At 34.2% G+C, this 11858-nt stretch overlaps 1 protein-coding gene across 1 annotated transcript; it reads right to left on the bottom strand.

Annotated features, from left to right (window-relative positions):
- Window positions 1–1520: 1520 nt before the first annotated feature.
- LOC149416437 (uncharacterized) lies at window positions 1521–2974 on the bottom strand. The gene is made up of 2 exons (XM_089642152.1): window positions 2920–2974; window positions 1521–2706 (listed from the first exon to the last, which is right to left on the bottom strand). The coding sequence occupies exon 2, from the start codon at window positions 2656–2658 to the stop codon at window positions 1594–1596; it is 1065 nt and encodes a 354-aa protein (XP_089498278.1). The 5' UTR covers window positions 2659–2706; window positions 2920–2974; the 3' UTR covers window positions 1521–1593.
- Between the last annotated feature and the right edge of the window lie 8884 nt (window positions 2975–11858).

Here is an 11858-nt window from a genome sequence, read left to right as displayed (position 1 = left end):
TTTATATTTATGTATTTCTTTATTATGTTTATTTTTTGCCATTTAATATGTTGTGTAGGTAAAAAATACTAAATCTACATTTAATTTAATGGAACTTAATTGGTCTAGAACATATGAATGTTTATTGTTATAATTTTTACTGTACGACTGTTTGCTTCCTAAATAAAAAGAAAAAAAAAAAAAAAAAAAAAAACTGTTTCAATACTAAACACCTATTAATTTTTAAAGCTGTACTTATTATTAATAATAATAATTGGATAATTTGTAGAGCGCCGTTTTTGTGAAAAATCACCTCAAGGGCGTTGAAACACTGTAGCAGTGTATATTTTGACGAAGCCACTGCATAATAAGTTTTTTTTCTTTTTTATTGATTTTACTTGGTCCCAATGTATATTATTTTTTTGTTTACTTATATGTATCAATCTTATAAGGTTTCCTACTTAAAACGTGTGTTATATTATGTGTACTATGACTGTCAGTAACTCTCCTGTATGTTAAATAAATAAATAGTAATTCGTTTTTGGGTTCACTTAATATTTATTAATAAAACTTAATATTTATTTTGACGTATCAAAATCTCTCTTTCAGATAATTTTTGAACAATGATAGCGCTTATCCATCTATATGAATTTGTTCTCGTTTTTTTATGACTTTGGAATGAAATACGTTATGGAATTCCTTGCGGAGGTCAATGAAGATCCCAAAACACTATATTTACATAGTGTTTTCCATTTCTGTTGACGTTGGTTTAGCAATTGTATCCTCGGTGCTGGTATTGTTCCTAAAGCCAAATTGGTGCGGAGTCATTATGAGACTGTAGATAGAAATATTTTCTTCATCACCAGATTATAAAACTGGATTGACAATAGATTTCTTGTGGTTATTCAGAAATATGACTATTTTTAGCTGATGTTCATTTATTTATTGCATCTCACTTTACATAAATCATGTTTTTTCTCATAAAAATCAACCTCACTAGTACTAAGCCTTTATCCAGGTTAACAATTTACATTTGAGGGAAAAAAAACATAGAGTAATCACAAATATAAAGTAATACTACAATACAATCATAAAATATTTCAAAAACAGAGGAGATATATATATATTATATGTGTTACCAGATGGCTAATTTGACAGAATATTGTAAAATCATTTGAATCATTACTACTTATTAATCATTATTCCCTAGTTGAAACAAAATAAATGATAAAGACAACTTGGTTGACATTCTGTTTTTAGCAAATGGGTCTGGCAATTGGTTTGCTGATGTTCTTGTGTACGGCTTTCAACATTGTCATAGTGTTATATCCTGGGCTTGCTGATACTCTTAGACTTTTTACGTTATTTTCAATATCTTTTTCAGTTATAAAAACAGTGATATGGAAACCTTTATGAAAAATTTAGTTTTTTTCTGATTGTTTACACGGGGTTACAGGAACAAATTAAATGTAAGATATAGGTTAAATTTATTTGGTTTTTAATTATGTTAATTTGATTACATAATATTTATTATAAAAACTCTAGCAAATTAGTTTTCATTTAATATTATAATTATTATTAAAGATCAACTTCGTCCATCTGTTTGGGCAGAAACTACTTCTTGCTTTTTAAATGGATTATTCGCCTGTGTTTGTTCAATACTCCAACCTGAGTGAATTTCTTACCACACTCTTCGCAGGTGTATGGCCTCTCACCGCTGTGCGCGCGCTCATGTCTCTTTAACGTCGCAGAATGCTTGCACTTGAAGCTACACTGAACACATTGAAACGGTTTCGAGTCAGAGTGTGATATATCATGAGATTTTAAATTCCAACTACTGTTGGTAGTAAAACCGCACTTCAAACAAGAGAACACTTTACTAGGCACAAAGTTATTCTCGGCGTGCGTACGACTATGCACATTTAAATGCTGTTTTCGTTGAAATTTTTTATCGCAAAGTTCGCAACTGAAAGGCCGCTCGCCTGTGTGTACCCTTTTGTGAAGTCTTAGCGATCCAGAATGCGAAGTGGAATAATCACAAATATCGCAGGAGTACGGTTTCACCCCACTATGGATCATTTTATGTATTTTGAGATTGGCGGACCTGGAACAGACGAAGCTACATTCGTTACACGCAAAAGGTTTCTCATCAGAATGGACAAGCTTGTGCTGACGTAAGCTGGAGAACCAACTAGAAGCAAAATCACACTGAGAACATTTAAATGGCTTCTCTCCTGTATGCACACGCTTGTGTTTAGTAAGCATCGAAGCTTCGGAGAACATCTTATTACACACATCGCATTTGAATCTATACTTCAACGATACGCTTTCATTATCTTTCACCAGATTGTTAACAGCTTTAATTGCATCAGATGAAACCGTTTCGCTTTTAATTTCTGCATTTTCTTTAACTTCATAGCCCTCGATAACTACTTCTTCTTTGACGACTGATGTAGATGTTGACGGTTTCTGTCGGGAGTGCGTGCGCTTGTGAGACATAAGCGCCCAGGTTTTAATAAACGTACATTCGCACTCATCACATTTTAACATATTCTTCATCGATACACTCTCAATCTTAACCGGTTGATCGCTAGCTTCAATTTCATCAGATTCAATAATTTCAGATTTGATAATGACTTCATCTTTAATCATCGATGGAGCCACCATATCTTCGTCCATTTGGGAAATTTGTAAAGTGTTACGAATTTAAGGAGGTAGTATCCAATGCTGAAAGGAAATAAATAATGAAATTAGTTCATCTGACTCGGTGTTAAACTACTGGCAGAAGTTTAGCGGATCACTAGAAGTTGCTTAAAACTCTCCAAGCGTTTTAGGTTATAAAGCAGAAAATGTGTATAATGTTTGTGGAGATAACCTCCTTAACACCGATGATGTTTTTGTTGAAAATTAAATGATTATAAAGCACGAAAACTTACTTACAATAATATTAACACGTGGATATCACATAACCCATCTAAACGTCATTGTCTAATTGATATCCATAGACAAACTTTCTAAATAAATCAATCGATCAGGTTCATAGTGATGGGCGTGATCGATTGTGTCTTTGTAGGAAGGCCGGGGGGGCACATTTGCAAAGTATGTTATATTGGTATGGCAACATTTTGGTAGGTTAGTACTGCATTTATTGTTTAATTGCAGAAAGCAAGGTAACATAGACATGAATGACTACGATTTGAATGCGTTACATATGACGTTAAATTGCTAATATCTACGTTAAAACTGAATAAACAATGTAAATGAGTTTCGTACCTACTTATAATTATAAGGAAATATGATATATTTGAATATATTCCTACTGAAAATTTTAAATCTCCTCACATTTCTCATTATTCCGTGAAATATTTTTTTAATAGAAGAAATAATGAAAATATTTCATCCCCGCGGACATAAAAACATGGACACTCAAACAATACCGAATATAATATTTATATAGATCGGGCCAATTGCGTCTTTAAAAATCTCAAAAAATACATTCAACCTTAAGATTATTTATGGAGCGCCCCAATGTTATTTTTCATTTAAAAAACGCGCTTTAAAAATGATCAACTCATGTTTATTAATAAACTTGCCAACTTATTATAAGTTAGTGTGCCATTTATTAAACACACTAAATGCACGGGCGTCGTAAATTCCAATCTTATATGTGTTCACAAAATCGTAGCTTCTTTGGTTGGTAGATGCTATCATAATTAAACATTTGACAATTAGCAGAGAATATTTGCGTAATCCTAGTTCCCCGAGTATATTCAATCATATAAGGTTGTACGTAAAACAATGTACCACGGGAATAATGTCTCGTTTGTCAAGCAATCCGAGATACTTTCTACGTTTATCATAGTTGGGAATCGATTATCGAGTGATTTCTGTGATGGCTGGGCTGTGGTTTTGAATGATTTAAAAAAACGATTGTCTCGGACTGTGTGATTATTTTTGACAAAATCAATTCCTTGTTCGATGACGTTTTAAAACGATTGTTCCGCACTGTGTATTAATTTTTGGCAGAATCAATTCCCCGTTCGGTGACGTTTCAAAACTATTGTCTAGGGCTGGGAATGATTTTTGACATAATAAATTCCTTATTCGATGACGTTTCAAAACAATTGTCTCGGACTGTGTGATGATTTTTGTCAAAATCGATTTGTCAATGATAACTAAGCGAAATATTTCGATGTTCAAAAAGATCGAGTTAATAATCGATGATTATCTATTGTGCCCATTACTACAAACCCATCCATCAAATCTAAAAAAATGTCGTTGACGGGCCATTATTTGATCACTTTGTAAATTTCTATAGAATACCTCAAACTAAGAATATGAAGTAAATATATTTAAAAACAAAACTGTAATTTTGTCAAAAAAACGCAGACTTTTATGGAATTAAACAATACATACACGAAATAATAAATAAAGACAATTCAGTAGTATTTAATATGTTGGTATTTATTTTTTATTTTATAAGCTCAGCTTCATTAGGGGTACATTTTGTTTATTATATGTTATAAAATTATTATTAAGTTTTAACATTTTTTATTGTACATTTACAATAAAAAATGTTAAAACATGTTGAAATGTTAAAATGTTGTAACATCATTTTTTTAAATAAGCACATCATTTTTTCTTATATCTCCGGGCTCATTGAAAAACAGTACCTACGCGAATCTATTCCAAGAGGTATCGTCGATCTTTAAAAATGTGCTTTTATCTATGACTTATTTAATGACATTTCCCTTTGTATGCTGTTACCAGTGAATTGTGAAAATATTTTATTTTAAGAGGAATATTTATCATTCAAGGTAGGAAATTAATAAAAAAGTTTTCTCGGGTGAAATGCAGATTACGCCAAACTCTGGGAATTGAATAAAAATGTACTTTCTAGATGAGAAAAGTGTGTAGAAACTCATGAAAAAAAGAATTAAGGCGCGGAAGAATAAATTGAGGGAGATACAGCCGATCAAAGTTTAATAAAATTGCACTTCGCGATCTGATATTATGACAGTCCGCCGCCATATGTTGTCACTATTGTGTTGGTAGACCTAATACTGACATCAGCTGCATGCGATTGTAGCCGACTTCGTGGGGTAAATTCATATGGCGCGTAATTATGAAAAACAGAATTAATAATATAAGATCCGGTTAGGTTATGGGGGGGGGGCAGATCCAGTGCCTGATTACATTATATTATTAATTCTGTTTTTCATAATTACGCGCCATATAAATTTAACCCACGAAGTCGGCTACAATCGCATGCAGCCGATGTCAGTATTAGGTCTACCAACACAATAGTGACAAAATATGGCGGCGGACTGTCGTAATATCTTCATAATATCAGATCGCGAAGTGCAATTTTATTAAATTTTGATCGGCTGTATCTCCCTCAATTTATTCTTCCGCGCCTTAATTCTTTTTTTAATGAGTTTCTACACACTTTTCTCATCTAGAAAGTGCATTTTTATTCAATTCCCAGAGTTTGGCGTAATCTGCATTCCTCCCGTTTTCTCATTAAGCTTGTTACTTTAAGTTAAAATAATTTACCGGTTAATGTGTGATCGCGTGGCTTATACAAATGTTTTTACTCGAGTGACTTTCGATATCCTGTGATTTCTGCATACAGCGCCTTTTTTAATGTTTTAAAATTCGACCGTTCACTGTTAAACGCAAATTTTTTTCCATACGGCGTTTCATTAAATTGTTTTCACGCATCAAGCATGGAAGCATGCCTGTTATGCTTGATGGTTGATTACTGATAACAACTCGATCAAAAGCTGAATCGAGCTGAGAATTTATGTTTAGGGTACCGTTTAAATGTCAACATTTCAATACGGCTTTCTAACTAACTATCACGCCGTTTCCTCGGATAGGCAGAGAGTATGGACTACCACAGAATTCTGTTTTGGCACACACTTATTCTTTTATTTACATTCATGCATCGTCTCATAACTCTTCTGTTATTCTGACTCTTGATATTACCTGACTTGGTGTAAGAGTACGTAATGAACAAGGTTAACGAAATATGCTGTATTTTGAACATGTGGAACAGATGTAAGGAGAAATAATATTTAAATAACACATCTATATTTAAATAACACATCTGCCCTGATGATGGACACTGCAATGCTGTCCGAAACGTTGGCTAAAGAAGGAGTTAGCGCAACACGGCATAACACCCCAAAAACAAATAACAAAAATACTTTTGGCCGTGAAAATCTTAAATCATAGTATATTATTACGCTAAAATCATAATAACATTCATACATACTCATATTATTCTGACATGACCCATCTCAAGTATTTGAATCATTTGATCTAGCTGTGACATCGTCGTGCGTCCCTGACTTCTACCGTTAATAATAGCCTTGAATACTCTCTTGGCGCTTATTTCTCCTTACATCTGTTCCACATGTTCAAAATACAGCATATTTCGTTAACCTTGTTCATTACGTACTCTTACACCAAGTCAGGTAATATCAAGAGTCAGAATAACAGAAGAGTTATGAGACGATGCATGAATGTAAATAAAAGAATAAGTGTGTGCCAAAACAGAATTCTGTGGTAGTCCATACTCTCTGCCTATCCGAGGAAACGGCGTGATAGTTAGTTAGAAAGCCGTATTGAAATGTTGACATTTAAACGGTACCCTAAACATAAATTCTCAGCTCGATTCAGCTTTTGATCGAGTTGTTATCAGTAATCAACCATCAAGCATAACAGGCATGCTTCCATGCTTGATGCGTGAAAACAATTTAATGAAACGCCGTATGGAAAAAAATTTGCGTTTAACAGTGAACGGTCGAATTTTAAAACATTAAAAATGGCGCTGTATGCAGAAATCACAGGATATCGAAAGTCACTCGAGTAAAAACATTTGTATAAGCCACGCGATCACACATTAACCGGTAAATTATTTTAACTTAAAGTAACAAGCTTAATGAGAAAACGGGAGGAATGCAGATTACGCCAAACTCTGGGAATTGAATAAAAATGCACTTTCTAGATGAGAAAAGTGTGTAGAAACTCATTAAAAAAAGAATTAAGGCGCGGAAGAATAAATTGAGGGAGATACAGCCGATCAAAATTTAATAAAATTGCACTTCGCGATCTGATATTATGAAGATATTACGACAGTCCGCCGCCATATTTTGTCACTATTGTGTTGGTAGACCTAATACTGACATCGGCTGCATGCGATTGTAGCCGACTTCGTGGGTTAAATTTATATGGCGCGTAATTATGAAAAACAGAATTAATAATATAATGTAATCAGGCACTGGATCTGCCCCCCCCCCATAACCTAACCGGATCTTATATTAAACAAAAAAAAAAAATAATATACTATTTTGTCTCCCATTCTTACTGCGTGTATGAGTTTAGTATGTTCTACTGTTTCACTAGATATAATAATTGTTTTCATAATATATTGAAAAGCGCATTGTAGCGTTGGTTTGTAAATAAATCTCTAAATAGTATAAAATAAAGTCGCTTTCCGCGTCTGTCTTTTTGTGCAATTAGTTCTTCTAAACTACGTAACGGATTTAGATTGAGTTTTTATTATCATTAAGAAAATTTCTTCCGGAAGGTTTATATATATAATACAGGCATACTACATTTATAGAAAGTAGAGAAAAGTCGATGTTTTGTAATCAAGTCGTAAAAAAAACTTTCGGGCGCTTATATTGCTAACGCTGGCTAAATCCTATGAGATAAATCAAAATAATGTCCTACGGAATTATATATCATAAAAAGGCCCACAGAAAAGTCCTCGACGGTATAAGTCTATCTCCTTAGAATAACTCTCAGCAACACCGGGTACACGTCAGATAGTAATTAAATAATCTACTTGGACTTGTTTCAGGCATCATATTTTGAGCTGACTTCAAAGACGTGGTACCCATCTACCTGACTTGCTTGCTCTGCAAGTCGTGCCATGGATCTCTCTGACACAGACAGTGTGACCATCAAAACGGAACCAGGGACTCGAGGACCAGACGGAGGGGAAATGTCGTACACGGAAATAGATATAGACCTACAGGATATAAAGAAGGAGTGCAACGAATATTCCCAAAGCGTTGAGCAAACGGCAGGTAATTTCCATAATATAGATGTTTTAATAAATAAAGATATTACCGACTTGACCGGTCGGTGGCCGAGTTGAAATCTCGTTTGGGTCCCACCCAGGCGTAGTGTGTTCAATTCCTCTGCTGGCCAAGTCCTCCATCATAACACAAGCAACATTTTCAGTTTACTGTGGTGGTAGTAGGAGATTTTCAAATATTGTCAGGTTATTCGTAACCCGGGAATGTTTGTCTTTCTATAAAAAAATATGCATCCAGAGTATGGTGAAACATCATGATTTTGTTTTATAATAATAAGTGTTGTATTATCTTTTTGTGACAAATAGATATAATGATATCCTCACTGGGATCTCCGGTGCTGAGGATTTCATTTTACAAATGATTAAAATTTAGTATAATAAAAAGTAATTATAAATATTTTTTATTATAGTTAAACATATGTTTGCAAGACCAAGATTTTATGCAAAGTACAAAGGATAACAAATTCTCGAAAAATTTTTTCAATTCATATTTGTATTTCAGGCTATTGCTTATAATAATTTGTTAAGTATAAATACATTACAAGATGTTTTTTTTCTTCAGTTCAGTGGTGTCTGTTTCAATATGTATTTCGTGTAAGTTTATTATCTATTTCTTATCTTCCTATCTTTTGTATCCAGCTTTTTATTTGAGATTTAAATGTAAAAATATAGAGCGGGATTTCGTTGTACCATTGTTGAGTTTAGTACGATAGTATAGGAAGCCTTTTTGCCCAAATGTGGTATGTTGTAGTTGCTTGTTGGATATGTTTTTGACCTTGAGATTTAGTTTTTCTAATATATATGTTAGTTGTTATTTATTGTGTTTTGAATTTATGAATGTAAAGGAGTATTGTTTTAGAATAGAGTTTTTAAGTGACATGATGTTAAGTTTGTTGAAAATTTTGCCAGTGCTAGTTCTTACGGGGACTTTCACAATAATTTTCATAGTGGATTTTTGGGTTTCAATTGGTGATTTTAGGTTACTGTCATTTGCACTTCTCTGTTCGACAGTAATATTTGGCCAATTTATATAGCGCCATTTTCGTGAAAAGACACCTCAAGGGCGCTATGCCGTATTCTAAGAGCGATTGTCATCTAGATTTTTTTTAAAGTCTTTTTTACTAACGACATTTCTGATGGTTTTGAAGAAATATGTTTTTTTAAATTTTATTATTTAAATAGTTAATATACTTAGTCCATACAAAATTTTTATTAATTTTTACACCTAGATAAGTTATATTATCAACGTTTTCCAATGAGGGACAATTATTGCAATGCCAAGTGGGAGTAATTTGTGTTTAAGTTCAGGTTTCCTTCCGATTTTTTTGTATTTTTTTCTTTTGAAAGTGATGAATTTAGTTATATTATCATTTAGTGTAAGTGAATGGTAGTCTAACCATGTTTTGATTCTTTTTGTGCGTCTTCTGATTTCTTAAGTGTTTCTGCCCAATTATTCCCATTTATTATAAGAAGTGTATCATCTGCAAAACTAATATTTCGCCTTCACATTCCATGTGGCAAAGGTTATTAATGTAAAATTAAAAAGAGGATTGGATCCAAAATACTTCCTTGAAGCACCCCGAATTTGAGATCAACAAACTCGATGCTTATTTTGTTAAGTTTTACCGTTTGCTTTCTATTTTCCATATAACTTTTTAAAAATGTCAATTCATTATCAGTATTTCCTATATAGTCTAGTTTTTTCAAATGATATGAGTGATTGTAGAATAGTTTCAGGGAAAGGTCGTAAGGACTGTTTTTTACTTGTTGATGGAGTTTGATCCTTTTTTGTATACACAGAAGTAGGCCAAGTGTAATCCATGTAGGTTTTTATTGAAGAATGGTTTATTTTTATTTTTAGTTGTAGGTGTTCAATAAATATGTTCCAAGCAACATCTAGGCCTTCAGTTTTGTACAATGATTGTTTGGGGATCTGGTGAGGAGACACGAAATGAAAGAGGTTGTGAAGTTCACAGTGTTTTATTGAGTCAGGGTGCCGTATATCAGTTGACTTCAGGACCGATGATTCAATTCATGATGAAGACTTCGGATGCAGGCGGTGAGGTGCTAGTCAATGGGGCCTTTAAGTTGACGCCGCTGCTGGTAACCAAACTCGTTGACGTATCAGGTACTGGTGATGACCATGGGTCTTCCGGGTGCTCCAGTGCTGAACAGGGAAGCCGAAGGTGCTGTGGACCTGATCGGTGGTTGTGCGGGAGATGTATAGACCAGTGAGGATGCCGCGTGGTCTAGGTGCGTGGTGTAGCGCTGGTCAGATGTGCTGGAACCAGGGCGCTGTGATGATCCGATGTAGCGCTGGCCAGGAATGCTGGGGGCAGGGCGCTGTGTGATTTCCTTTGGAGTCTCCCGTGGAGTATTGATTTTTTTAGTTTTTCATAGTCCATAATATGTTTATTCCAGAATTGATTTTGAGTCGATGTACGGTTTTTATTTGAATGAATTTTAAGGATTAAAGTGTAATGATCCGTTGTGGTGGATTGATGTTGATTGATGTGGTCAATGCAAGTTTTCGTGTGTGTTGATTTATTCATTTTATGTCCTATTCTTGTTGGTTCATTTATTGCGGCAGACATCCAGTGGACTATTTGATAATCCTGTGCTGGTTGGTGATTTCTTCCGGTATCCAGTATGTTCATGTTGATGTCCCCAATGATGAACAGGTTCCTGATATTTCGTTCTTGAAGTAGTATGGAGTCTAGTGATCCAAGGAATGGATCAAGGAATAAATTTGTAGATGAAAGCGATCTAGAATATGAGCTGTGCACAATCGCCAGGGTTTTTCCTTTTTAAGTTATGAAGCTTATAGCGCTTTCTGATAAAGTTGAAAATTCCAGCAGTGATCCATGGTTTGAGATCTGTATCAGAACGTTGTTTTGCGTTCTTTTGTGTTTGTTGTCTCTTCGGCCACGTGGTTATGTAAAATATTTTCAAACGATAGTACAAAGTGTGCAGACCCAAAACTAACCAAACTTGTGAAATAATTAGACAAAGACGAATATTATCTTGAATTGTTGCCATCGATTACTTAACAACCGCAAAACTGTTTTATTTTACTTAGACTGTTAAATGTTTATTTTTCCAGTTCTTGGTAAAGGTGCTGAAGTAAGTCTGAATACATCTCATCCAACCAGCCGCGAAGAAGAAATTCATGAATCGAAGATTGAGGCTTACTCTCCCTGTTCTGAACTCGTGAGCAGTGTAATGAAACACTCTGAAGAAACACCATTCCCGTGTTTAAAATGTAGGTATGCTTTTTCAAATAACTCGCATTTTGAACAACATATGATAACGCACTCCGGCGTTAAACCATTTTTGTGTACCGAATGTGGTTATGCGAGTGCACGTAAGTCGAATTTAAAGCAATATATTACGACGCACTCTGGCGAGAAATCATTTTCGTGTTTTGAATGTAGTTATTCATGTTACACTGAATCGCGTATAAAGAAACATGTGATTATACACAACTGCGTAAAATTCTCGTGTTCCGAGTGTAATTATTCAAGTTCTAAGAAGTCCAGGATTATACACAACTGCGTAAAATTCTCGTGTTCCGAGTGTAATTATTCAAGTTCTAAGAAGTCCAGATTATTGCAACATATGATGACGCACTCTGGCGTGAAACCATTTTCGTGTCCGAAATGTAGTTATTCTTGTTCAAATATGTATGATCTGAAGAAACATTTTTTAAGGCAATGTGCCTTTAAATAGTTTTCGTGTTCTGAATGTAGTTATTCATGTTCTTAAT

This window comes from Hesperophylax consimilis, chromosome 17 (genome assembly GCF_061612785.1).
Source record: "Hesperophylax consimilis isolate HC1 chromosome 17, BYU_Hcon_1.0, whole genome shotgun sequence".
In the NCBI taxonomy this organism is placed as follows: domain Eukaryota; kingdom Metazoa; phylum Arthropoda; class Insecta; order Trichoptera; family Limnephilidae; genus Hesperophylax; species Hesperophylax consimilis.
This window is presented reverse-complemented; position numbering and strand designations above follow the sequence as displayed.

What these genes read in the sequence shown, in the direction of transcription:
- LOC149416437 (XM_089642152.1), bottom strand. Translation starts at nt 2,658, where the DNA reads ATGGACGAAGATATGGTGGCTCCATCGATGATTAAAGATGAAGTCATT.